The following is a 26,189-nucleotide window of genomic DNA, read 5'->3' as shown; positions in this document are numbered from 1 at the left end:
GATGCTTCACAGCACTAAATTTCTATGTCTGTTTTCTTGATGGGCTTGTTGGCATCTTGTGGTAATTTGTTTTCAAAGATGATTACCTGCTGGGGAGTGAGATGGATTTATGGATCAAGCTGCCTGCCTGATTCACAAGAAGGGTTTTAAGATAGTAGCTGGTTTTGCCACCGAAGGACATAAGCTGTAAAGGAGTCCAGATTTATAATGGTAGAAAGGGAAACCTGTCAACCCTGTCAAATTGTTCCTTGCTTAGGTGAGCTTCTTTCAATAAGCTGTAAAACCAGACTCCTTCTGATTCAAAGCAGGGTGTTAACCAAATGTTCTGGTCACATTCCAAATCAGCTGGTTTTGTTGTGCCAAAATAAACTGTTCTTGCAGTTTCAAATACTTGTGTTATTTTTTAACATCCTTTATGAAACCGCTCTGCAGTTTCTGTGCAATGTTAAAGTCACAACTGCACTCTTTTTTATGAGGTAGCTGATAATGAATGATGACGAATGTATTTTCTACACTGCTTTCAACCCTTTGTTAGGATGATTTTGAGGATTAGTAAATGTTTACAAAGTATCTCTATGTCTCTGAAAAAACAAAAAACAACTAAGTGTGACCGTTCAATTTTGATTCCATGGCATTTGCCTAACTTTAAGAACGGAAGGAGAGTGTAAAGAACTATGCCCACTAACTGTGCCCACTGCTTTAATGCAGGTCCAATAAAGAAGACTAAGAGGGTATGGAAGAACATACAAACAGCACATAACTTATACAAAGGAGTGCTAGAATCAAGCCTGGAAACTTGGACTTTGTTGAGGATTACAGGGATACACCTCCAGTTTGTATAAGACATCATGGGCTCATAAACTTCAGTGCTGATTTACATTAGTTGAGAATTTGGCCCATAATATACAAAGCTCTCATGACCTGCATTCCCAAGCACAGGCTTGATTGTCCAAATAAAAGCAAGCATGGTGCACAGAGAGAAGCTTTAGAAACACCCAGGAAATTTGAAATGTGATATAAAGTTTCCTGTAAGCCTTTGTTCAAGCTGAAGTCAAGGTAAGCTTTTCATTATTTAGTAGGATGCCACTTTCCTGGCTCCTTTTCTGTGAGAGAAATATTCTTGCTGGAATCCCTGCAGGTACAAAAAGATTACCTCTCCATTTTCTGTCAAAACCCAAATCTGCCCATAAATAAGATTTTTATAGTTTCATTGTTATCCTGTTGGGAATTTTGATGGGTGGGATAGGGCCAGGAAAGACTGAAGTTTGTCTAGGTAAATATTTTGGAGATGTTTGAGTTACAAAAGTCTTTTCAAAACCAGCGTCCATCTCTTTGGTGCTCTATTGCTCAGAAATAGTTTTGCCTTCCCCTAATGTGCTTCATAGAGCATATTTATCTCGCCAATCACAAACAGCCCAATACCCTTTTCATACATGGTCTCCTTGTCAACACAATTAAAATTTAAAAAGACTTTATCTTTTGCTTTCTGAAGCTTTGAAGAATTGTTTTTCCTACCTTTGGAGCAGGTATCAAAACAGATCTTACTCTTCCTGCTTTCAAAGTGGCTTTGCAAATGAACAGGAATTTAATATGCCCATCTGTTCTCAACCATTAAAAATCTAAAGTGAATTAGGTATTTCTCAGACCTGCTGTGGAGTCAGGCTGTGAGTTTTACTCCTCTGTGTGTTTGCAGTTGCTAAGCAATAATCCCAAAGGTTGCTATGTCTCTTCCAAGACTCAGAATTGCTGTAGGTTGTCTTTTGGCTTTGGCAGCCCAACAGACTCTTCTGTACTGAACTTAGATCATTGCATCACAGGACTGAAAATAAAATAAAACAAAAAAAGACTAGGAATAGCAACAGGCAACGTTAAGGGCACAAATGGAGAGAGAAGCCACAAGTGCCCAGTGACAGGAGGTTTACCTTCAGATTGAAGGTTCACGATGTCCAGAACTGTCACAAGTCCGTTACAAGCTGAACTGAGGACTGTATTAACCAGATGTGAGAATCTGAGAGAGAAAAAGAAATTAATTACAAAATCAATTTAAACATTTTCAGGCTCTCTTTCTTGTAAAGAACGGTGTCACTTTGAAGTAGCCTTGCAGGAAAGGCACATACAGCACTAATAAGTGGGGAGTTTATAGTGCCGTTTTATTAGACTGAATCTAAAGGAATTTATTGAATCACTGTTAATAATTTCTCCTATATTCTTGAAGAATAATATACAACACAGGAAAATGAGAAGGGAAAAGAAGAAAACATCTAAGACAGCCATTCTGCGCCCATTTACATTAACGTAAATCAAGTGCCTGTTCAGTGACTTCCTCAGTGTTACACAGGACTTCCAAGTGAGAAATTTATGGCAATTTATGCCAGAAAACAAACTTTACCTAATGCTATTTCTTTCTGTGTATTTTGCACTGGAAAAGGCACGATTGTTGGATTGTCTACCTGCAGGAAAACTGAACTGTGGCTTTATCTACAGTACTGGTCATTGGAACAGCTGCACAGTACCCTACCCTCTAGCAAAGTATTAGTCTCCACTTTATGGGATGGCTGAGCTTGTTACAAAACTTGAAATAAAGGAGGTATAATATAAATAACAGATTTTTTCAAAAATCTGATACAGTTACTGTCAGAGTCACATATGTTCTTTAGTTTAGTGACTCTGGAGTTTCAATTGCAGACTCAAAAATTCTATTCTTTGTCATCTTCATCAAGCCACTTGTTATTTATTACAGCACTCACAACACCAAGGTAAATAAGAATTTGTAAAACTGTGGAACTGGAAATAGCTCTAAATGACATGCACCCAGAGTCCCAACATAAGACCAGTACAATATTTATGCTGCCCTTAAAGAAAAGGTTTCATTTTGTTCCTAAGACCTGCCATAGAAGTTCAAAGTGTGCATGCTGCGTACAGGTTTTTTACAAGGAGGAAATTTGCTCAGAAATTACAATAACAATTGTGCTTTAATGGACAGCCAAAACCCTCAATTTTTATTTTATTTTTATACTGTCTTTTCTGGAAAGTAGGATGCTATAGAAATTCCTGGTGTACCTGGCAAGATTTATTTTCCTCTATGTATTCCTGTACATATTTCAGAGAAATCTGTACGATTGTAACTTCTATAGGTACCTTTGGCCATCTGTGCTGTCTCTCTGAAAAAATGTTACTTCTGAACATCTCAAATACCACTGGAATGTCAAGCTTACCAGTGTAGTAATATGCTGTAGACACTACAATACTGATGATTTTAGAGTGCAGTATTTGCTTGCAGAGAGGAAACATAGCACCAAAAAACCCACAAAACACATATAAGTGAACTTTTCTGTGAAAAATACACTGTAATAAATTATCATTTCTTTGGTATTTATTTGAAAAAAAACCCATGTATCAGAAGGAGATATGCTCATTAGAGTGTATTTCCAAGATCTGTTGAGGTATGGCATCAATTATGTCAATAAAATGAAGCAGAAAATTAGTGCACAGGAATGATTTAAAAAGAAGCTTTCAACTGGATTGTGCACTTTTTTCCTCAAAGCAGTTTGCACATGATTAACTCCCGTTATCTCTATTCCCAGGTGGGCTTGATTTTTCCCCTTTGCAAATCAGTATTCTGTTGCCATTACGATTAGCTCACAAAACTTCTTTCTTTTTTTAGTATGAAATATAAATTTAAAAAATACTTTCCCTTTTCTTAAAGTGTTTTCTTAATCCCAAAACAAGACCATACAAATAGAACTTGGAAGGAAGGACCAAAATGGCTCTATTTTTATTTTTCTGGAAGTGGAATCCCGTGGGTTAAGCAAACCTTTAATCGCACCCTATTTAACTTGGCTGTTATCCCTTAATGTTTTTGCTAAGCAAAGTGTATCCTTTTATTATGCCATCAAATACTTGCACTGTTGACAAAATAATGGGCTGAATATGTCATCACAGATGTTTTGCTGGAATTGCCTCTTCTATCTTTTTTTGGTTTTCTGTGTAAGATACATTTTGGGAGCACTCTGTTGCCTTTTGCAGCTGATGCCAAGATTATGCAAAGCCCTGACATGTAGTAACAATAAGTTGTGTTAGCCAGGGAAATGTTTGCAGTGGATTCAAGAAAATAGTCAATTTTGGAAATGTGTACCAAACCAGCTCATGTATAGCTTCACATCCCTTAAATGATATATTGGGCTAAAGCTGCAGGTGCTGACCACAGTCCTTTCAGCACAGGGAAGAATAAGGCCACAGGCTTCCAGCCTCTTTTTTGTACCAGCTATGATGCTGTGACCACAGGCTGCCCTCTAATAAATCTTTTCAATCAGAATACATCTGCCTTATAGCTTCCTCCACCACAGTTAAATTCTGCTGCTAAAAAACATTGCACATGCAAATTACACCTTTCTAACGGCTTGGAGAACCATTGTAATCTATGACTATTGTACTTATAACTGATATGTTGGACCTTTAGCTAACTGTAGATAGCAACTCCATTATTTACATGCGGTAAATGGATGTTTGATGTTCAAAAACTTGGAAGAGCTACAGGATATATGAAAAATACACAAAAGTCTATTTTGGAAACTGGCTTAAATAAACGTTTCTTGACAGTAATCCCTGCACGACTGTTGCTCAAAATCCAGAACGACACAGCACTCCAGGTGAGGGAACTGCTAGAATACTCTGAGAACACTCTGGGAACTTGTAGTCTTCCACCTATCCTCTCTATCAATGCTGATGTATCTGAACAGAAGCTACATGCCTTGAAGCAGTCCTATATTTGCAGGAATCCATTTGCATGAAACAAACCAACACCCTAGATATTATACTTTAGAGAAAGGTGAATAGCATTAAGATTCCTGTCATATGCCAGAGAAGAAAGGACTTTCCCATCCTCAAATGTGACTCTTGCCTCCAGTGAAAATCATGGCAAAAGCTTTACAGCAGCATGGCCTCATATCTCTTTCCGCTAAGCTTATGTAGCAGGTGCCAAGCACTCAGTCCACACTTTTTACATTCCCAAAACCTTCTCCAAGGGACTACTAAGTGATGCAGGACCACTTTTACCTGAAAAAAAGAAGTGCTTTGCCAGGAGATAAAGCACTTTTTTAGTTTCACAGAAAGTCAGACAGAAAAAAAGTAGATAAGAGAACAAATGCCATGTTTGAGTAAAATAACACAAAAAGCTACTTCAATGAATATAGCAGAAAACCTAAATAATCTTTGAAGTTATTGAAAATAAGAAGGTTCCCATGTGCTCTATTATATTGCTGATCCATGCCAATTTTATTTAACCTTTTATTCTGTTCTTTCCTAAACTGGGTACACACTAAATACAAAGGTGACTAATATGGTCTGAAAAATATACTTTATGCATTTTAGTTGTATAGGTGGAATAAGTGGCAAACACTGATAGGAAAGAAGTTCTGTTGAAACCACAGACAGAGCTTTTTTCAGTAGCTACACCTAACAGCTTTACTGGTCTAGCTACGTCATTAGAAAGTGTGAAAATACCTGGTACACGCAACCCACAAGCACAAACCAGTTCTTTTGCTCCCCAGACTTGCAGCTTGCTTTATCTATAATGGCAAAAGGATGTATGTATTTGCGATAGTCTTTGCCATTCTACACCTACTGTACAGACACACCAAATCCACATCCGTATTGTAGATTTGCCCACAGAAAGGACAAAGCATTTAACACATAAATGGCAGGGAGGGACTGGACAAGTGGCTGCTCAGAAAGATACTGTTTTATTGGGAATGTTCAGAACTTGGGGGGTATTAATTTCAAAGCAGTCTGGAAGGCATTTTCTTGACCTCTGTGCCATAAATCAGAGTGCGCTGCAAGCACACTTTCCATAAATGTTGTGTTTCAAAATAACAACATGATGGCTGCAAAAGTCAGGACAATGACTCTTTGTTTACCTATGGGTTTTCCTTATTCTCCCCATGCGCTTGAATCCTACTGGGGGCTCTTTCAGACTCTTTCACGTTCCAGATCCTGCCTTGCTATGCAGTTCAGTCTGTAAACTCGACTTTAGTCCAGTTGTAGGGAACCTGTCCTTCATCCTCTCTTGTCCACCAGGAGGCAAAATGCCTCCTTGGCGAGCCTGACTTCCATTGCAGTGAAGCCCAGCCACCAGAGCCTCCCTGCTAAGTATTTTTAACTGCAGGGCGCTGGGAGAGAACCTACGGAGCTACCATGTGGCTTCTCCGGTGCTTAGATTTATAGGGGTTAGTCCTGGACAGCGCTGCCAGTCTGAGGAGCAGATTAAAGCAGTATGAACCATGTGCTTAAAAGGAATCTATGGGTTAACACACACTCTTGACAAAGACGAGTTTGCTTTGTTTAATATTTAGAATGGCTTCTGTCTATCATGTATAGTGTTGTCGTTAGATGCCCAAGACGATTCTCGATCCCAGTTACCTCCTTGCCAACATTCCCACGAATTCAGTGGCACCAGGCTGAAAGGGCAAAACAAATGAAACCTTACAGTGTTTGATCTTTGTCTCAGAACCCAAACTGACAGGCAGTACCACATTCTGGGGATGTTTGAGCGCTTAAAATATCATGTATCCTTATTAGACTATTTTTTCGGTGTTTGGGCTTGCGCATTGATGCATAAAGGTGTTATACGGTGTTTTCATTACAGGAGTTACTGTCACTCCCTAATCCAGGGAAAAGCTGCGGTGTGAGAGCATTAAGGCCAATTTCCACCAAGTACGGCGCCACGCACTCCGTTAGGGCTCCAGAGGGATGGGGCTCCAAAACCCCCTCACTCTGGCACACCAGAGCGCTCTGCCAGCAGGCGCCTTCAGGGTGGCCGCAGCCAAGCCGGCACACACTACCCAACGCCATCGCTGGGGCCGAGGGGGAACGATGAGACCTCTCAGAGGCCAGGCCCCCCTCAGAGGTCGGATCCCCCTCAGAAGTCGGATCCCACTATGAGGCCGGACCCCCCTCAGAGGCCGGGCGCCCGCCAAAGGTCGGATCCCCCTCCGAGGCCGGATCCCCTTCAGCGGCCGCGGGCAGCGCGGGGCCCGCCGGCGCGGCAGGGGTTAAGGCGGCGGCACGGCCCGGGGGCGGCGCGGCGCTGACAGGTGGCGCATGCGCCCTGGCGCCTTATTGTGCCCGGCCGGCCCAGCCCCAGCGCGCCTCAGTCGGCGAGAGGCCGTTGGCGCGCGTGGAGCTGCTGCCCCCTGCGGCCGGCGCCGGGCCACCTCCGCTCCCCTCCCCGCCCTCCCGCCGGCGGCACTCGCCATGGAGTAGGGCCCTCCGCCGGCCGGACGGGGGGCCCCGCCGCGCCTCGATGGCTCTGGTCACGGTGCAGCGCTCGCCTACCCCCAGCGCCACCTCCAGCCCCTGCGCCTCGGTGAGTCCGCCCGCGCCTGCCGCCCGCCCGGCGCTGAGGGGAGCGCGGCGGTTGGTGGCCGTTAGGGTCCGGCACGCGCGGTGCGCATGCGCGCGCCAGACCGCTCGCGCCCCCCCTTCCCCCCCCCCCCCCCCCCCCCCCCAACAACCTCCTTCCCGCCGGTCGCCGGGCCGTGACAGCACCGGGCGGGCGGTGGCAGCGGCCCCCAGCACCCCCGCGGGGCCCTCGCCTCGCCGTGGCCTGGTGGCGGGCGGGGGTCGCGGGGCAGGCCCGGCCCGGGACAGGGCAGCCGGCGGGGCTGGGCGCTGCCCACCCTCAGGGCGCGGAGGGGCTCTGCGCCGCCGGCTCCCTCGGGGCGCGCGTGGGGGCCGGCCCCGAGCCCCGGCCGCGGTGCGGGGCTGCCGCTGCCCGCCCTGCGGTGCGGAGCTGCCCGAGCGGAGCAGCCGGGCGCGATTTTGTTGTCATTGTGTGCGGAGGGGAGAGGCGGGAAGCGCGCGTGGACGCGAGCTGACACTGCGCGGGCTGCGGCTCCTCTGAGGTGATCCGGTCTGACAGCCCCCTCTGGGTATCTCCAGTACGTGGCTCTTCCTTTGCGAAGAGCTAAGATTTATGGTTTGGGTTTGGTTTTTTTTTTCCACACTTCCCCCCCCCCCCCCCCCCTTTTTTTTTTTTTTGAATGTTACATAGAGTCTTCAAGAGGCTGTGCCAAGCCCAGGACAGGCACGGAGCAGCCAGATCCCAGGTCCCTGGATGAGATGTGGGGAATGAGCAGATGTACTCGACGCTGTCACAGCCTTCTTGCCTCCCTGCTCTTTAAACTTGGGACGAGCTGTTGTTACAGTACTTCTGAATATAAAATCTTAACCCCTTCAACTGCTTCTTAGCGGTTATGTGGAACTAAAGATGAGGGTGAAAACAGTGAGCTTCTTTTGCTTTCTGTATGCTTAGTTCCCACCTTTTTTCTTCAAAAAACCCCAACCTTCATGCATTATCACACTGGTGTTATGTCTGGTTTGCAAATGTTTGGGGCGATAAAGAGTTGGGATCCCAGTTGCTTCCCTCATGAGGGGGGATGAAAAAGACAACCGCTCTGAAAATATTTCTTGTTGTATTAGGTAACCTCTTCTGAAACTAGATCAGCCACTTGACAGGTCCTGCCTGCCCTGACAGCATTTTAGCTGTCAGAACACTTTTTTTATTTTTTTCTCCCCTCTTTCATTCCAGTGTCTCTCCTAAGCTGTGTTTATTTAGCAGCACAGATTAATTTCACTTATATTTCTCTACTGTAAATATTAATGTGCTGTATTACTTCAGAGGTGGCTTCCCCCTTTTGACTTATTTACCCTTTCCACTGTTTCTTTTCCCATATATTTCTTGCATTTATGACATCTTGTGAGAATAGGTAGGTCTCCCTTGGCATCTTTCTTCTTCCTCCCACTTGGATGCACAGCCCCTTCCTTTATTAAATATTTGATATATATGAACAATCAGTTGAGTTCTGTGAGGCTTTCCTGTCTGGAACAGCCAGGCTGTTTCCCAGCTAATGATATAAATTGAAACTGTACTGATTTTAAAGCAATACTTAGTTTTCAAATATAAAAACAACTCCTTCCAGAGCCTGATAAATCCAGAAAAAGCAATTTTTGGTATATTCATCTATATTCTCCTCCTCATAGTATTGAGGTTTGTTCTGTACCAGTGGTCTTTGTAACTCTGCAGTGCCCTATGCAGAAATAAATGCGTGACTTCTCCTGGCCTGGTTTTGGTTCTCATAATTACTTCTACTTTCTCAGACTTTTCTTGCAGTCTAAAGTGGGAAAGATATTTACCACGTTCTGTCCTTAACTGCTATTGTTTGAGTACTTCTGCATTTCCTCTTTTAACTCCCTAACCACACTTGAGGGTTTTGAGTGCCCTTTTAGCCTCTCCTTACATAGCTAGGGTTGGTTATTTCTCCAGCCTTCTGCCAGCATTTTGTTGAGCCTCTGTGTGTTCCTCTTCAATGTCACAAAATTGTTGTTTCTTAACCAAAACTTCTGGTGTTGTTTCAGATGATGATCTTGCCTAGGCTGCTAACAACTTGTGAATGGGACAGTCACCTTTTTGCTTTGGTCCAGTGAGACCATATGCTTGCCATCCTTACAGGTCCTTGTTGACTTCAGCAGGATGACTTGATTCTTTCGGTTTAAGTGGAATTGTTTCAACCAATTTGTTGTAAACCGATGGTAGCTTCCTTCTGTATGGACAGATAACTCTCTCCCCAAGTTATCTCTTTAAAAGAAAGCTTACCTTGCTGAAATAATTTTTATGAGTAGTATAAGGGTCTAACTTGCTGAGTGAAAGCCTGCTGTTTCTGAACAAAGATTCTGGTAACTGTTGGAACTTTACTGTTCCAGCTTGTGGGCAAGGAAGAAACATGTCTGTGTGCAAGCATATGGCTATGTCTAATTCTGTTTCCAGGCCACTAAGAATTTTGGGGACAGAAATGGATTCTCAAATTGCTTGATGTCTTTTTGCTTTAGAGATAAACTTCTCAGACAAGGAGAAAGGGTGAAATTGATGTCCTCAAACTGAATTTTTACATTAAGTATGCCCTATAAACAGTTATAATTGGCTCTTACGGATTCAGGGGAATAGCTGATCTGAATCACTCTGAAATTGGATGGCTTTTATTTATAGGTTTTTATCTTGTTCTCATTGCATAGAGCATCTCATGAGCATTCATTTCAAGGTAGTTCATGCAAAGTGTTGATTATACATTTACAGCCCTCTGGTTGCTTGATGACTTGTAAAATTCTCTTAATTGTCTGTCCAGACTTCTTCTGTCTGTTTTTGGCCTTTGGTTGTGCAGCCACTCTGAGAAATAAGACTGCAGTCCTCCCTTCTGTACAGCAGAACAGTTGTCTTCTGAGGTGCTCTGTTAGCAGACAATGGTTGAAGGCAGGACTGTACTACAGTAAAATGTAAACATACCATGAGCAGAAGTGGGGCTACCTGGTGCTCATTGAGGCTTTTGTTTACCTCGTAACACAAAATAAGATTTCCTTTTTCTTTTTTCTTCTTCTTCTTTCCCCCCCTCTTCCTGTGTGTGTTTGAGGGAAGTCGAGGGGGGGCAGGTGTTCTCCCTCCCATTGCTCAAAGACGGTTTTGTTGGGAGGTGGAGGGCTTGAGTCAAAGTGAGGGAAGAGCCCTGGAAGTATGCACCTGCGTTAAACCAGGTGGGCACAGTAGTCCCATCACGAGCAAAAGCAGTGAAATAAAACCACCATGTTCACAAGTGCTGCTCAGATATGCAGTCAGAACTCTATGAGGGCAACTTAAAAATCTAGCTTGTTGCTTTCCCCCCCCCCCCCCTTCATACCCCAGATTCTTTGACCCTGCTTCCCTCTATCTGTGCCATATTTCCTGTCTTGCAGAACAGTATCTTGTCAAGTGGTAGGCTTTCCTGTCCTTCCCTTCTAGCATCTTCATTTCAGTGGGGGAAAAAAAGGAAAGCATATTTTCTTCGGGTTCTTTCTTGAGAACTGTGAGATAGTAAACAGAAATGTGAATGATTTTAACTTGCTATATCCTTTGCTTTGGGGGTTAAATTTAAAAAAAAGGTTACTCACTGTTGTTAACTTACTTCCTTTTAAAATACTATATTTTGATTATCTTGCTTGGGCTGTTACTGTGCATGCATTGTTGATAGAGACAGTTGTTAATACTGTCCTTGTTTACTTACCAGTTTTAAGTTACTTTTGCTCCTTGTATCTCTAAGCAATGGACCATCTCCCAATTTACTGTTGGTGTTAAACTGCAGGTGTCTTGTGCTGTCTGACAAACATGGAATATCTCTATCGCTCCCTCCACAGCAAAGTGTGGGCACCACAACCACGTTGTCAGATCTAGGGACAAGCTGCAAGAAAGAATTTTAGCTAAAGCAGAGGACAGCTAGTAAAAGGTGCCTGCCTCAAAATCCTTTGTGAGCTTTGTTATCTAAGGCCCTGGAAGTTGTTGGGTAACTGTCACCAGGATAGCGTTGAATCAGTCATCATGATGATGGGAGCAATGGAAAACTGATCTAATACTCTGTAGCTTTCCAGAATACTTTTGATAATTATCTGTGTTTGCAAATAATCTATTGAAACTTGTCCTTTTAATTTTTTTTCTATGCAGAGTTATAAAAAAACCCAACACCAAACTGCAATTTTTAAGTGCTGTTTTTCCTTTGTCTATTAGATCTCTTCCCTGAGAAGTGGAGAAGCTGGGCAGGCAATCTGGCCCTGACTGTTCGCGCAGTTCACTTGTCTTCCCTACCCTCAGGGAGACAATATGCTTTTATTGGAAGGGAGTGACTGACCCAGAAAGAGAGGATATGCTGTATATATTGTTTTAAAATGCCTGGTTTTTTAAAAAAACAAAGTTTAAAGTAAATGAAAACCTGAGCCATTTGACTTCCCCTCCTTAATCCCAGGAGAACAGCTCGAGCAGGAAGCAGCGTCCTGCAAATGTGTTTAGGAGTCTCTGTCATGTTTTGCTTAAGAGCTCCTTGATGGTGGAACATACAGGAAATATTTTCCCACTTATTTGTGGGGAAGCTAAATATAACATTTCTCTACCCTTGGTCCTGCAATTGCTATTAAACAGTGTGGTAATTCTAAGTTGACTTAATAATTGATAAGTCCGGTCTCTCTCATGTAGAACTTCTTGTACTTCCCCCCCCACTCCCCCCTGTTGTTGTGTTTTTGTTTTGGGGGGGTGGGGTGGGTGGGTGCAGGGCGTGTTAATTATTGAAGATCTTGATAGCTGCTGCTTGTATAAGGTTGTGGAGAGTTGAGTTTTGGAGGCAACTAGGAGAACAGAAGCTTCATATGAAATAATAAGTAGAGTTAGAAATGTGTAATACTTAAAGATGCTATCATCTGTTATTTGGTTTTCCTCAACTCATGTTTTTTGGGTACAGCCATAGCTCATTCTAAAACCTGCAGTTTTCAAAGGCAGTGGACCAGAGAAATGTGCTGATTCCTGCTTTGAGCAAACTTCTCCTAGTGCCTTACAGATCCCTCAATTTCCTGTGTTGCCAGATCTCACCATTTGGGCTATAAACCAAAAATGTATTAGTGAGGTGCTTTGTAATGTCCTCCCTATCTTTCAAACTTCTACTTCTGTTGAAAGCTCTGCAAGAAAAACAGGGGGTCTCTGCCTCATGTTGAGTGTGATGCTGTATTGTTAGAAGTTTAAGGTTTCTATCCAGCTGTACAAGACTAGGCTCTTGCATTGCAGAACATTTTTGTATGTGCAGGTGCATTGTTAGGTGGCGAGACTTCCCTCTTACTAAAGCAGTGTGCTGGTTAAACTGAAGCTGCTTGGTGACAAAAGACTTAATCCTTTTCCTGAAGACTTGTTGTCCATTGTATATACACATACTAGGCTCTACTATAGATCTGCATAAAATTCAAAGTCCTTTTTTAGGTTGAGAACAGTATTTGGAGCTGAGAAGGATGATGATGACAGTTGAATTGGAACCTCATTAAGGATCATTTAGAAACATTCTTAAAACTTGGAGAGTACAAGAAAGAATCTTTTGGATCTAACTGTCCTTTTGTAGGATATCTTGATGATAGCTTGATTATTTTTTATTGTTCTTCCTGAAACAGCCAACCCTTTGATTTCTTAGACATGTTTCTGGTTTTTCTGAGCATTCATACCTTACAGCCACACTGATGATGATTAGGTCTGGTTTGTGGAGTGGAATGATTTGGTTTTTGCTGGCTTTTTTGTGAGAAGAGAAGTGTAAATTTGGACCTGGGTATGACTCACTTTGACCATCAGGTCTAATACACTGTGCTATTTGTTATTGTACTTATTGAGCTAAAGGACGTACTAAATATAAAATACCTCTTTTGTAGTATGTTTTACATTAGATCAGTCAGTCTAAGGTTTCTTTGCGAAGTTGGCAGCTACTTGTTCTGTATCCTTCCCTTTCTTCTCGTTTTGTTTACTGGGACATTGCTTTACAAGTTGTCAGTTTTGGAGTATTTGTGTCTTGACCAATGAAGTCCAGCCAAAAGAAACTATGGTAGCTGGCTTGGAAGCTGAAGCCTGCTTTTCCTGGGTGTACTTTGTCAGTGTTGACCTAAAATGGCTATTTTTAGGTTGAGAGGAATTTTGTCTGTGTTGACTTTTTTTTTATTCCACTAAATATGATGCTGTTGGTGGCATTGTAGATAAAATAACTGCACAACTCAGTTGTGTCTTTCAAGATACAAAGTTATGTTGAAACAGTGAAATACATACTGAAGTTGTCATCTCTTGAGTTACAGCAGAACATAAGTTGTTGTGTTTTGAAAAGAGCTTATAATTTGAAAATGCAAATAGCCTGTGATGCTGTAATGAGTCATTATCTGACCAATATTGAGTCTTGCTGTTCAAGCAATGAAAGAAGGTGGAAAAGGACAGGGTACTGTAATATCTACAGCTGTTCCGAGAGTCAGTGACACATTTACTTCAGTGGAGACTGCCATTCAAAAAGCAGTCTGGTGGAAGTATTTTGGTGTAAGAGCGCTGCCTTCGTGCGGGGGTAATGCCTGAGGATTTCCAGTTACTGGAAGAAAATCCTGAAAGATCTATAGCTGCAACTGTTAAGTCTTGGGGAAATGAAAAAAGAAAAAAGAAAAAAAGAAAAAAGGAAAGAAAATAGCCTTTGGGCAGCTCGGCTCAGTGTAACTGCTCCCTGATCACAGCTTGCAGCTCAAAGGTTTTATTCTTCAGTCACAACAAACCACATCCTCCCAGTACCACAGCGCAGCTTCACTCCGTTGAAGCGAGAAGGCTGGTTTGCAGCCTGTCTCTCAGGAACATCTGTATGCTGGAAGCTCATGCTGTCCTTGCAAGAATATACTGGACGGAAAGAGTTTTAGAATTCAGCTGAAGCTTTTGCTGTCTTTGTATCTGACTCTTGCCAATGTGATTAGCAAGGAGCATGTACTAAGCTGCTGGACTTCGGCAACTGGTACTTCCCTTATATAAACTGGCCTTGCAGAGTGAGCACTAGCCTTGTCAACTGCCTGCTCCAAGTGTTCAAGTTGTTTAGTGAATGTAAGAAGAGTCTCTTCTCTGTGCCATTGATTTGCCTGAGCATCCTTTCAATTTGTGATGTAATTTAATGAGTGAAGCTCATACCTCTTGTTTTAAAGGGGAATTTTGAATGCAAGAGAAGAAAGAGGTGATACCTATTGGAAGCAGTTCAGTGATTTAAATAAGGCAGGCAGGGTTTCTTACCTTTTGGCTGGAAGCTGTTCCTCCAGAGCACCGTGTTTAAAGGGATAAAAACTTATGAAGGCTAAAAGCCATTTTTGGATTTCTGAGTTGGTCTGTATAAATCTATTAACTTGCTTTCAACCATCTGCAGAATGTCCTGTTGCAGTAGTATAATATTGCAGTGTGTGTGTTTGTGTGTTTTAGATAGCATTTGGGCAGGCTTCTGTGCGTGCAGTTTTGAATATGTCAATAGCTTTTTGCCCCAATAGAATTGCTCTGAATATGCATCTTATCAGTGTTGCTCATTGCAGGCTGATCTCCTCTCAGAAGGCATAAAATGTTGCTGTAAGATGAGTCACACAGTTACACAGCTTGTTGCTTCCATGGTGAGACGCACCCTTACTGTGTATGCCAGCAATCATGAAACTCCTGGCAAATACCCTGTGACGTGAACATCTTACGGCCTTGGTAAATGAAACGCCTATGGCACTCACTGAAATGTGTTTTGCTTGTGGCTGCTTGCTGCTTTTGGGCATGCTAGCCCTCCTTCCCTGAGGAACTCCTCAACTCAGGCTTCATGGAAATAATTTACTGTATCAGTGTAGGCTGTTTCAAGGTGAAATTAGTGGGGCATTTAAGATTGAACACAGTGTAAACGTCTTGTATTGAAGTAATTGAAGACACTAGAATATTCTAATCTGACCTATTTTGAAACAACTGTTTTATCACAGATCATACTGTCCTTGTATTAAGCTCATACCAGAGCTCAGGAGGTGGCTTGGATGCTTGAGCTTCAGTGCAGCTTGAGTGCAGGTCTCTGGGAGGTAAATTTCAGAGATGTCTCAGGAGTTGTGCGGGTCTGGGACTCGTGATGCCAGGTTCCTTGTTGTGCAGCCTCCTCCCTGCCCACACCTCAGTGAGGTGAGCCACAAACAAGTCTGAGGTGAGATAGAGCAGGATCTGAAAGGCAGAAGACCAGGGCCTGACTCCTGTGTACTGTGGGTCCACTGAGTCATGTATTTTGTCTATTTAGTAGGCTTTAACACACTGGCGGTAGCAGCTGGTATATCCTTCAGAGGCAATCTGCAGTCTTCTTCTGTTAGTTTGCCTGTAACTGGCTCCGCTGTTGTATGAGTGGGGATGCCCCAAAGGGAATTTGGAGCAGGTTCCAAATCTAAAAGTTTTGTTCTCCTTGGAACAGAGGAGAAGTGATAGGAGGTAGTTGGGGAAGAACAGCACTCTAAGGGTTTTGCTGAGGGATACTGCATTCATTGGTTAGGTCTTGAGGCCTCCTTAGCTCTGCAGCTCTTGCCTTTTTGCTAGGCATGTTTGTCTTCAACTTTCAACTGGATTAAATATCTGAGAAGTGGATTTTAATGTGGAAAGCTGGTCCTGTCCCAGGGGACTGTAGTTGTCTTATTACTCTCACTGGCTGCTATAATGTCCCTTCTGTTTTGATGTACAAAATTACCACATTTAAAATTGCAGCAAGAACTTTTAAGACTTGTTCAACTGGCTTCGTTTAGCTTCAGCAGCTAACATCTGAAGTGGATTCTTAAGAAAAAAATACCAAAATGGAACACTTTAGGCTTTTCATCTCTGTACCTTTTAGCTGATGATGAGAGGGAGGGATAGGGCATGTGCCTTGCATGTGTAAAATGCTTTGCTTTCCAAAGGAGAGCTTTGTTGGTAGTTAGAAGTAGTCTGAGTCTTCTGTGTGATGCAGGACCAAGCCTTTGGCTTAATCCATCTGAAGCTGGAGTTTCCCACGAATCTCTGAAGCTACTGAATGCTTCAGTCCGAAGTGCCACGTTCCAAGCATTTAAAAACAAAAGCCCTTAACCCTCACTTGCACGTGGAAAACCTGTGGGCTGTGGTCCCTGTCTGAAAAAAATTTGCAAGCTCTTGCTCGGCTATGAAAGGGCCAGTCCTTAGCAAACTGTAATTAAAAAAATAGAGCTTCTGTGTGCAGATATTGATGCTGAGTAGCAGGGAGTCAGTAGAGAGTTGTCTGTGAGATGGCCCGCTTCTTGTACGGTAGCAGGTATCCTCTTGAGTCTGCTGTTTCTTTGCAGTAGTCCTGTGTTCTGGAGCATCTTCCCTAGGAAACAGGGTGTCACACTGAAAATTTAGCTCATAAGTAGCTGTGGGGCAAGCAGGAAAGTGACTCAGCTCTCTGACCTACAGATGAGCTAAACAGAGTTGCAAGAGGAAATGCTAGGTGACAAGATAAAGGTGTTTCTGGAATAAGGATTGATTCTTTTTTGTTGTTAGGTTTTGTTGTCTTTTTGGGTTTGTTTTCTTTTCCACAATCCTCCTCAATAGTTGAAAATAGTTTAAAGGCAAACAGCTCTGGGCATGTTCTTCAGATGATGCTGTAACCACTGTATTTAAATACAGTGCTTCAAAAATGTGGCACGAAACAGTTAAGTAGCTACCATATTACATTGTCTTCCTGAGTGAAGTGTAAACCTTGAAATGACAGCCTTCTCCTTCTTAAAATTGCAGAATGGTTGACAAAGACTTAATTCATTTTCTGAACAAGTGTTTTTTCTTATGTAACATCTAGTGAGTTTTGTTACTGGGAGTTTCCTCTGTTTCTGTTTTCAGCTGAGTTGTGCTTCTGTGGGCTAGCAGCTTGTGACTTCAAAAAGTGAAGTGAAACAGGACAGCTTAGGCTTCTTTGTTCTTTGAGGCATTTCTTCCTTCTTGGTAGTACTTTGGCTATGCAGCAGTTAATAGAATGTGTAAGCCTGCATTTCAACACTTAAATGAATCTCCAGACAGCAGCTACCCCTGTAGTGTGGGTTAAGTCTAATATTGCATAAACTTGTCAGTACGGTTGCACATGGAAATCAAATATTAATATGTTATCTCTTGCTTTTTGTGTCAGCCTGGCACTGCGTCCACACCTCGTTGTGTGGTGGCTGGGGGTGGCTGCCTCAGTGATGCGCTGGGAGTGAATTGTCCTTCTGTGCAGCTTCTGCTCTGCTCCTGAATCTTAAATAAAGAGATTATCAGGGTAAAACAGTATGAACATAGCGTATTTTCAGATGCCTTCCCAAAAGTTAGGCATAGTTATATAAACTTGAAGGCAAGGGAGGCATTATCAGTTAACGTTTGTAGTGTGACTGGAATAGAGTTTGCATAGTCTCAGTGGGTGAAATGAATATATTTCACATATATTTTACAGATCTCTCATCTCAACTTGTGCTTCATGCTGCAAAGATAACTGTGCCACAGGCTTTTGCAACCCACACTTCTGGTCTTTGCAGTAATTTTTTTCTCTTTTACACATATACCAGAAACTGCTGTTGTCTGGAGAAAGCTGTATTTAACTTACATCTGTTCACGTTGACTGTGGATGGCTGAGACTGTTATTTTGGGGCAGTTTCTGTCTGGTACTCTTATGAGTGGGGAAGGTCAAACTTGACTTTCCCTTGAGGAGAAGGGAGAAGTTTTACATCTTAGTATTGAGGAGAAGGTGGTGTGACCCAAAATAATTTTTTAAGCTTGAGTAATTGCTTATATCTTGATTCTAAACATAAGATATGCCTCACTGAAAAAAAAAAAAAAAAAAAAAAGACCAAAACAAAAACCACAATCCCAAAGCCTAACACACACACCCCCACACCCCTACAAACACCTCAGAAAAACCTGCAAAACAAAACCCAAACCAAAACTCTTTAGCTTGTTCAAAGTTTAAAATTGCAAGTTTGTTTTTAGGACGGATGAGTGCAGAATGCCTTGAGGAGTATGTGCAAAGACAATTGAGGTGAGAAGCAGTCTGTATTTGCCAGAATTCTACTTGCTTGCCATGAAGTAGGACATCCTGACTGTATTTCACTCTTTTTAAACTTTGCTTTGATAGTGAACAGTTCTTTGCACGTGCTGTGGGAAATACTGAAGAACCCTGAAGTGGTTGAGAGATATTGACAGGGTATTGGCGAAGAATCTTTTCTGGGGGCAGAGGATGGGAAGTGATTTGCCAGCTGACTGGCAGTTGATAGCAGTCAGTGTTGCTAATGTGTAGCGTCGCTTGGCTTGGTTTCAGTGCCTCTGTGTGGTGTGGAAGCACGCTGTGTAAAACGTGAGAACTTCCTGCTGTGATAAGGAACCAACAGCTCTTCCAACAGGTGCAGCCTTTAGCTGCAGTCCTGAAGACGTAACAGAAATGTTTGCTTTCATGGGCCTTCAATACTGTCGACCTCAAACTGAGTAGCTTGCTCAGGAAGGAGCAGTGGAACTGGCCAGAGCCTGGCCTGAACCAGTTCAGAAGGCAGAGCTTTGTTTTCTGCCTTGTACTGCTACGATAAGAGAATTAGGAGGGGAAGCTGTGTTCAAGAATCTGTAATCCATAATGGTGGCTCTGACTGAAATGGAATAATCTTATTTTAAAGGGTGCTCCAAACCACTAAAGCTTTATAAATATTAATTTTGGTCTTTTGTTTCCTAATAAAAGGCTTTTATTCATGAAATCACTGTTTATTTATTAACCTGACAAAGTAATAGCAAGCTCTCTTCTTTCAGTGTATGCATGTGCCATATCACAATTCTGGTTGTCACCATAATAAGAACTTCATTCATCTGCTTTAAAATGTCATTGATAACAACCTGGCAGTGGCCCAGCTTGGAGCAAGTTAACTACAAAAGGCTGCATTGTAAACCTTCCTGAGAGTACATGCTACATTAAGTCTAAAATTAAAAAAAAAAAAAGGGGGGGGGGGGGGGGGGGGAGAGAAATGTGCAGGCTGGTCTGGGCTGCATACAACTGCCAAATAGCTTCACAACTCTGAAAAAATGAAGCTCAGTATAGAGGAGTTCTGGATGAAAATGGGATAGTTTGGAATTAAGGGTGCATTCTGCTCACTTGAAAACATCTAAGGTACACTGAATTTATAAACCTCATCTTACAAAGAGAGGGAATGTCTTGCTGAACCACAAGCAGCTAAATAAGAACTTGTGTATGTAAGGAGGTTGTTATTTCCTTTAGTCTCCTCTTTCTTCGATTGAGTGCCCAGGATAAAAATTACAGTCTGAAAATGAAGTCATAAGCCTCTGGGAGTTAACTACTAGCAATACTGTGAGGTAGTTTGTCTTGGTTATAATAACCTTCCCCAACCCCAGATGCAGTCTGAACACTAAACTTATTTGCTCACACCGTAGGAGCAGGGTGTCTTGTCACTCACACCGAAGTTCAAGTGCCTGGTCTTTCTGTCAGCTCCTCTGGAGGTACCCGAACTGCGCGTTGCTCTGGCAGCCCTGTATATGGGGCTTCATGCTCACGGCAGTTCAGGGCTCCTTGCCTTTGACTCTCCTGTTCGTAAAACTATTACAGATGATATCTGTAGCCTGGGTGAAGGTGAACTGAATTGCTTTTGAAACAGATGCAGAGATTGTGAACTTGGAGGGAACTTCCCAAGGATCTCTTTGAAATGGGTCCTGCCCTGTGCTACATGTGAGAGCTGTGTGTTTTCACACAGCACCTGACTAACCTAGGTAGTCTCACTGAACAATTTAACAGCTGAGCAGAACATGAAGCTTTAAGGCATCTTCATCCAAGGTCTTTTGGGAGCAATGTAAGCATACAGTAAATTACCGTTGTTCTCATCCTACACTCTAGAGATGCAACAGGCTTAGGCGGTGTGGTGAAGAGCTTGCCCAGAACTGATTGGTGTATAGTCTAATTTCTTAGCTGGAATGGGAACTGCCAGAGTTGTGTGTGTGTTTGGTTGTGTTTTTTTTTTTTTAAAAAAAAAGCTACAATGTCATGCCACTTCACTTCTGTGGTTTTTTTTTTTTTGTTTTGTCTCTTAAGTATAGTGTATGGACAGCGCCATGTGTTAGGGAACACTTCAACTTCATCTTCAGAGACTTTTCATATGTAGCCTTCTACTGAAGTCAATGGGCGTGGAGGTAAGCAGTACTGAGTGCTTTCTGACAACATCACTACCACCCACTCTGTAGCCTGATGCACACAACACTCCTTGTATTTGAGCATTGTTTTTCTCCAAAAAAGTCGCATGCAGTTGCACAATGAAGACACTGCTTATTTGTGTAATGCAAATGTATTCCTACATGTTGGTACAAAGTGCAAGCAGTGAGCATCAAAGTGTGGGAGACTTCACAGATACTGCATGAACACTTAGTGACGAGGCTGTAGTATGTCAAAATAAAGGTGACTTCACAATTGGTCTGTGAGTGAATGGGATTTGAATGATGGGTTGAATGTTCTGTCTGAAGCACTTGTGCTACTGATGCTCAACACCTTTTGCCCTGCTATTGTTTGTTTATGTGCTTTGCAACTACTGAGTTTAGTCTCTCTGTAGTTAATCATTTTATCTCAAGCCAGTCAGAATCAGTGAGAGTTCCTGTTTCCTTGTGTTTCTGTTGATTTCCTTTTCTGTTGAAATGCAACTTTCTCTGTTGAAACAACTTGGTTGCTGCACTTCTCAGTTTCCATCTAGTGGCTTAAAGTGGAGGGAGGGGGAACTGTTTGAAATGGCCTGATACTCTCAGAGACATTGACAGTTGGGTCTGGTGACTAAATTGTTATGATAAAACACAAATTCATTAGTTGATGCTGTTGAAATCCGCTGACTTTTCTGTGCTCCTAATAGAAGGCTTTAAAATATCCAGCTGCAGACTGATCCTCTCCAAGCATGTGACACTGACATCAGTCCTAGAAGTGAGGCATTGAACTGCCTCCAAAAATGAGCTCATCGGGTGATATTCAATGCACTGATTTAGCAAAATATTAGCTAATTTGATTACGTGGTCACCTGTACATACTGCTTGAAAGATGGGAATTCATTCCAATTTTAGCTGCTGTCATTCCAGATACCAATGTCATAATCTGGAGAGCCTTTTGGTGGGATGCTGTGCTCCCACTGTATGTTGGGAGCCAGGCTTAGCAGAGCCCATCTCTAATTGCCACTAACTTGCTCCAAGACATGCCAGTTTCTTTGCTGTTCTTCTCCTTGCATCCCTCCCAATAAGCTGTAGGGAGTAAGAGTGTGGAAGTCCCTCTAAAGCCACTCATAAAACTTGCTTAATTTTCTTTTGCCTCTCTTGACTTGTTTAAATAGCTGCATAAAAACACAGCTACATCCTTTCCCAGGAGCCTGGGTAGTGGTTCGTCTTTAACCTGACCTGCCATCCAAAGCAGAGTGATTAGTTATGACCGAAACAAAATTAAACCCTGGCAGAACTGTCCTGGAGGCTAGCTGCTGTGTGCCTCTAGCTTCCTCGCCTCCTGTAGCTTGAGGTCAACAGTAACTGCATATTTCCTCTTACGACCCGCACAAAGGGCGTGTGTTCGGGCAGCACATCAGAGTGATGGTGACCCCAAACATACTTGCCCATTATTTTGCAGACTTGAAGAAATTCTGCATTTATCTGTAATTACAGTAGGCTTATGTTCTAGATGATGCTGTCTGAGCATCTCAACATATACCTGATTATTTATTTATTTGAAACGTGGGCATAAGAGAAACAATACATTAGAAGAAGGGTTCGTGTGAATTTGTGCAGAAACATTGTTGTCTCCCTCCCCCCACCCAGTATTTTTTGCCTGTTATTGCACATTACAGGGTTGTTTGTTTTGGATGTTGTTTCCTGCTGAATGGAAGTCTTTATTGAGCTGGCTGTAATGTTGCTCTTTTCTTTCAAGAAATACTGCTGCTAACTTAAGACAGAGGAAGATGCTGTATCTTATGGGGCTGTAATAGTGTTGTCTGAATTGTGATCTGTTGTGCAACTAAAGAAACTGTGCACCTGTGATAAACAGAATGGAAAAACTGCTGCTGATGTATACAGGGAAGTGAGGTGATGAGAAGCTCCTAAATGCCCTATGTATAGACCAAGGGAAGAAGCTAGGTTTGAAGAGCAAGCAGTTGAAAATGAGATAGGAGGAACTCTTGCAGAAACAAGAGTAAGTGATCCCTTATAGTAGCCAGGGAGGCTGCTTGATGTGAACTCTGTGCAAAGTTCAGTGGAGAGCATGGTCTGATGTCCTGGGTGATAGATACTGTCTTTTCCGCCTTCTTGTTTACAAGAAGCTGGCGTTTTTTCAGAATAAGCTTCTGAAACATCCTTGGTGGGGAGGAGGGTTGGGATGACAAAATGCTTATTTGCGTCTAGAAAGCTAGCTACAGCAGTAACTATCCAAGTTGGCTTGATGGCTGCTGCCTGTTTTTTGTTAACTTCACGAATTGTGCTGGTGAGCAGCAAGGTCTAGGGGCAGGACCATGGAGTCTGTTGTGCCTCAGCACACGCATTCTGTAGCAGCAGCACCTCAGTAGCATACTTGAGATGCTGCCTTTGCAAAACGATGAAATTTCTGCTTTTCCCAGTAAAATGCCTGTGGTACGTGTGTCACTTAGTTTTAGTTTGTCTTTAACAATAGCAAGAGCTGTGCAGAAAACATGTAGGGCATGGAAATGGGGAACTGAGCTCCATCGTCTGTCCTCTGCTGATGGAGGGCAGGAGGAGGCGGAGAGAGAGGGAAAGGAAGAAAAGTGCTTTGCCTGTGCCTGTTTTGATACTGAAGAGCTCTTTCCAGTGATTTGAGAAGGGGGTGGGGAGAGAACCAGATGCTCTTAGGAAGTTCATACCATTGTTAATAATGTAATTCACAGATGGTGGTGAAGGCCTTGAAGAGGCTTTCATGCAGTACTTACGCTCTGTAATAGACAGATCATCACATAAGGGCTCACAAATAGAGATGACTTAATCCCAAGGATGAGTCTACAGTGATCTATTTGATAGTGGCCCTGTGGATCATTGTAATCTTTTTAAACAGTTAAGAGCCTTCAGGATCCTTGAATGTTGAGCACAACTCCAGGATTGGACCAGTCCCTAATTAAATTGTCAGGATAAAATGTCAGTATAGCTTTGAGACATTTCCAATAAAAGTGGCTCTTAGGAAATAAAAATTAAGTTCCTTTGTTCTGGTACAGAAATCAACACAGATAGCAAAAGTGTGAAAATCTGTTTGTACAGTTCCATCTTGTTAAGAGACAGTTCTGCTTTTATTTCCATTTACCTGGTTGGAGTTGGAAGCAGACCTTGTATGTGTTCTGAATAGCCCATCAGTACTTCTTGACAGCTAAGGAGAAGGATTGTGGGTTGCATGTCATCTTATTTATGAAAAGAAGTCACTCTTGCCTATAAGCTGTATAGCAAATGTATGGACCGCTGGCTTTCAGACATGCGGAATCAGAAAAGTTTTAGCTTAGGTCTATGCAATTAAATTCAAATGTGACTGACTGCTGAGCAACTCTTGATTGGCTGTAAGCTATGTAACTAAAAATCAGTATTAGGAACTTCTAAGCAATGCTAGCTTACATGTGTAGCACAAGAAATCAAAAGTTTCTGGTAACGTGAGAACTGATCCCTGCTTTGTTATTTGCTGCTGTCTTTTCAAGTGCAGCTTCTCCCTTCCTAAGAGTTGTTTCCATAATGGTTTTTATTATTATTCTTAATTTCAAGTTTAAGTTGTGATTAGTAAATTGTTTTCTTGTGATGTTTGTCATGTGGTGGTTCATGAGCCCTGAAGAATGTGCTTCCTGTGACTTCAGCCATGTATTTGCAGGCTGTATCATGTGTTCTTGTTAGTCTTGCGTTTTGAGCTAAGTAGTGAAGGCGGTGGGGGTGGAAAAAAAGGGGACTATTTCAGGGCTAAGCTACCAGAAATTCTCAGACTACTTAATTTGTGACCTTGTTCACTAGTTAAATGTAATCTAGGATTTTCTACCTCTACCACATTTACACAGAAATATTTTCTGCATTAGAAGCTGGGCTTTTCTTGTCTTAAAATCCACTTTAAAAAACAGGAAAGCCCCATGTTCTGGTAAAAGAAATCCTGGGGGAAGAGTTTGTTTGTTTGTTTATTAAGGAAAAAGCCTTGGCAGGGGTGTGTGCTTTAGCTGAGAAAGTTAGAAATAATCTTTGTCCCACATTTTTTAATGTTATTAACTGTGACATCTGTACAGCAGTATCTTCATTACTGCAGTAAAGTGAACAAAGTTGAAATGTGCCAAGAGTTTTACTGTTTCTCTGCAGCGGCCAAATTTTTTGAGCACTAGAAGTGTTGTTAGTGAACCTGTGTACAGCTCCTGGTCCCACTGCCTGCATTTGATGTCTACATCCATTCCACCCGTGCACAGTCCTGGAAGGACTCAGCTTCCACTGAAGAGCTGACAAGGTCACACTTCATATTAGGTTTGTTTTAAGCAGTGCTTTGAAGTATTTGAGCATCCTTCTGTTTAATTTCCTTCTTTGACACCATGTAATACTGTTTTTCATATATATATATGCTGCTACTGCTGTTCAGTCCTGTGTGTTTCTCCCCTGCCCTGCATTTGATACAGAAACTCCTCGAGATCAAAGCTTTACAGGAGAGATGACTGTCAGCTGAAGTCTCTGCACATGGATGCCCTGACAGTAAAGCTGTCCATCTTTAGTAGCTTTTGTTTTTCACCAGATGGGCTGTGCTCTAGAGTTCTCATACTATTAGACTTCTTTGTACTTTTTATGTCTGTGTGGGCTAATGCGTTTCTTTAGATCCGAATCCAACATCAAAGTAACATTGGTTTAATACAATGTTTTTTATATCACCTTTTTCCTCCAAGTTGGATTTTATTTTCAGCTTTGACCCTAGTATTTGTTCCTTCATAATTTGGGGCTTTTTGCTTGCTCTTCACATTTAAAAAAAAAAAAACAAAAAAAAACCAAACAAAGCAAAACCATAAAACTCTGTTTTGCTTAGCTCATCCAGTATTTCCATTTGGCTCAGAAGATGTGGATTTGTGAGCTGAGGGAATCCTCATTTGGCTCATCACCTAAGCTTTCTTCAAGAGCATTAGAAGGATCTACAGCTTAAGTTCATCAGAGGGCTGACCTGCTCTAGTTTTAATGAGATTTATTATACATGTACCTTTTGGATTCTATGGTCTTGATCTTCAAAACAATCTGTACAAACCTGTTAGTAAAAGCAAAACTGTTGACATAAAACTCACTCTTTATACTGAATCTTCCCTGTGTCAAGATTACTGATTTTTGACATTAAAATTAAATTCTTTGTGCCATTGGCATGTGGTTTATCTATGTTGTTTGGCTAAGTGCTTGTATGCATGCTTCCCTTCTTAGCTCTTCCAGTCCTCCCTCTCAGAAAACCACATGGATCAAACCCTGATATCACAGCTCAGGCTTGGAGAGAGTGGAAGGAACAAATCTGATGTTACGGTTGATGGATGATTGTGTGCGAATGTTATGGATACAGCTTCAGTCCTAATACATGCAGGAGATATTGGGAGGGTGAGTCTTGGCCAAACTGAAGTGTGTATTTTCCCTAAAATCACCTTTGGCTTTCATAAAAACTTGGCAGCATTTAATAATACGAGTTTTGTTAGCTTAAAAGACCTAAGAGTTCTTGACTTGCTCCAAAACGAGTTCCTGTGAACTTTCAGTGTGTCTGATAACTGTGGGACAGCAAGGCCTCGAAGGGGATCCAGAGGTACTGGTGGGGTATAGACGGGCACAAGTTATCACTGAGTGAAGGTAATGTTGGAGAGTGTGGGCA

At 42.3% G+C, this 26,189-nt stretch overlaps 2 protein-coding genes and 1 long non-coding RNA gene across 3 annotated transcripts in view; 2 read left to right on the top strand and 1 right to left on the bottom strand.

The window, feature by feature from the left end:
- The window catches only part of EFCAB5 (EF-hand calcium binding domain 5), a 41,789-nt gene extending 34,374 nt beyond the window's left edge, over positions 1–7,415 (bottom strand). Inside the window, exons 1-3 of the mRNA XM_055794485.1 lie at positions 7,333–7,415; positions 1,923–2,008; positions 1,647–1,819 (exon numbers count right to left, since the gene is read on the bottom strand). The gene's annotated coding sequence lies outside the window, so the exon portion shown is untranslated. The remainder of the gene's footprint in view (positions 1–1,646; positions 1,820–1,922; positions 2,009–7,332) is intronic.
- The window catches only part of SSH2 (slingshot protein phosphatase 2), a 103,585-nt gene continuing 84,529 nt past the window's right edge, over positions 7,134–26,189 (top strand). Inside the window, exon 1 of the mRNA XM_055794481.1 lies at positions 7,134–7,363. Within this exon, the coding sequence (XP_055650456.1) occupies positions 7,301–7,363 (63 nt within the window). The 5' untranslated portion in view covers positions 7,134–7,300. The remainder of the gene's footprint in view (positions 7,364–26,189) is intronic.
- On the top strand, positions 7,534–25,697 carry LOC129783732 (uncharacterized). Its single transcript, XR_008745583.1, has 3 exons — positions 7,534–7,937; positions 20,424–20,521; positions 24,671–25,697. It is a non-coding gene; the product is annotated as an uncharacterized LOC129783732 (long non-coding RNA).

Source organism: Falco peregrinus, chromosome 2 (assembly GCF_023634155.1).
Source record: "Falco peregrinus isolate bFalPer1 chromosome 2, bFalPer1.pri, whole genome shotgun sequence".
NCBI classification, from domain to species: Eukaryota; Metazoa; Chordata; class Aves; order Falconiformes; family Falconidae; genus Falco; species Falco peregrinus.
The sequence above is the reverse complement of the archived record's forward strand: the minus strand, read 5'-3'. Positions and strand labels throughout refer to the sequence as shown.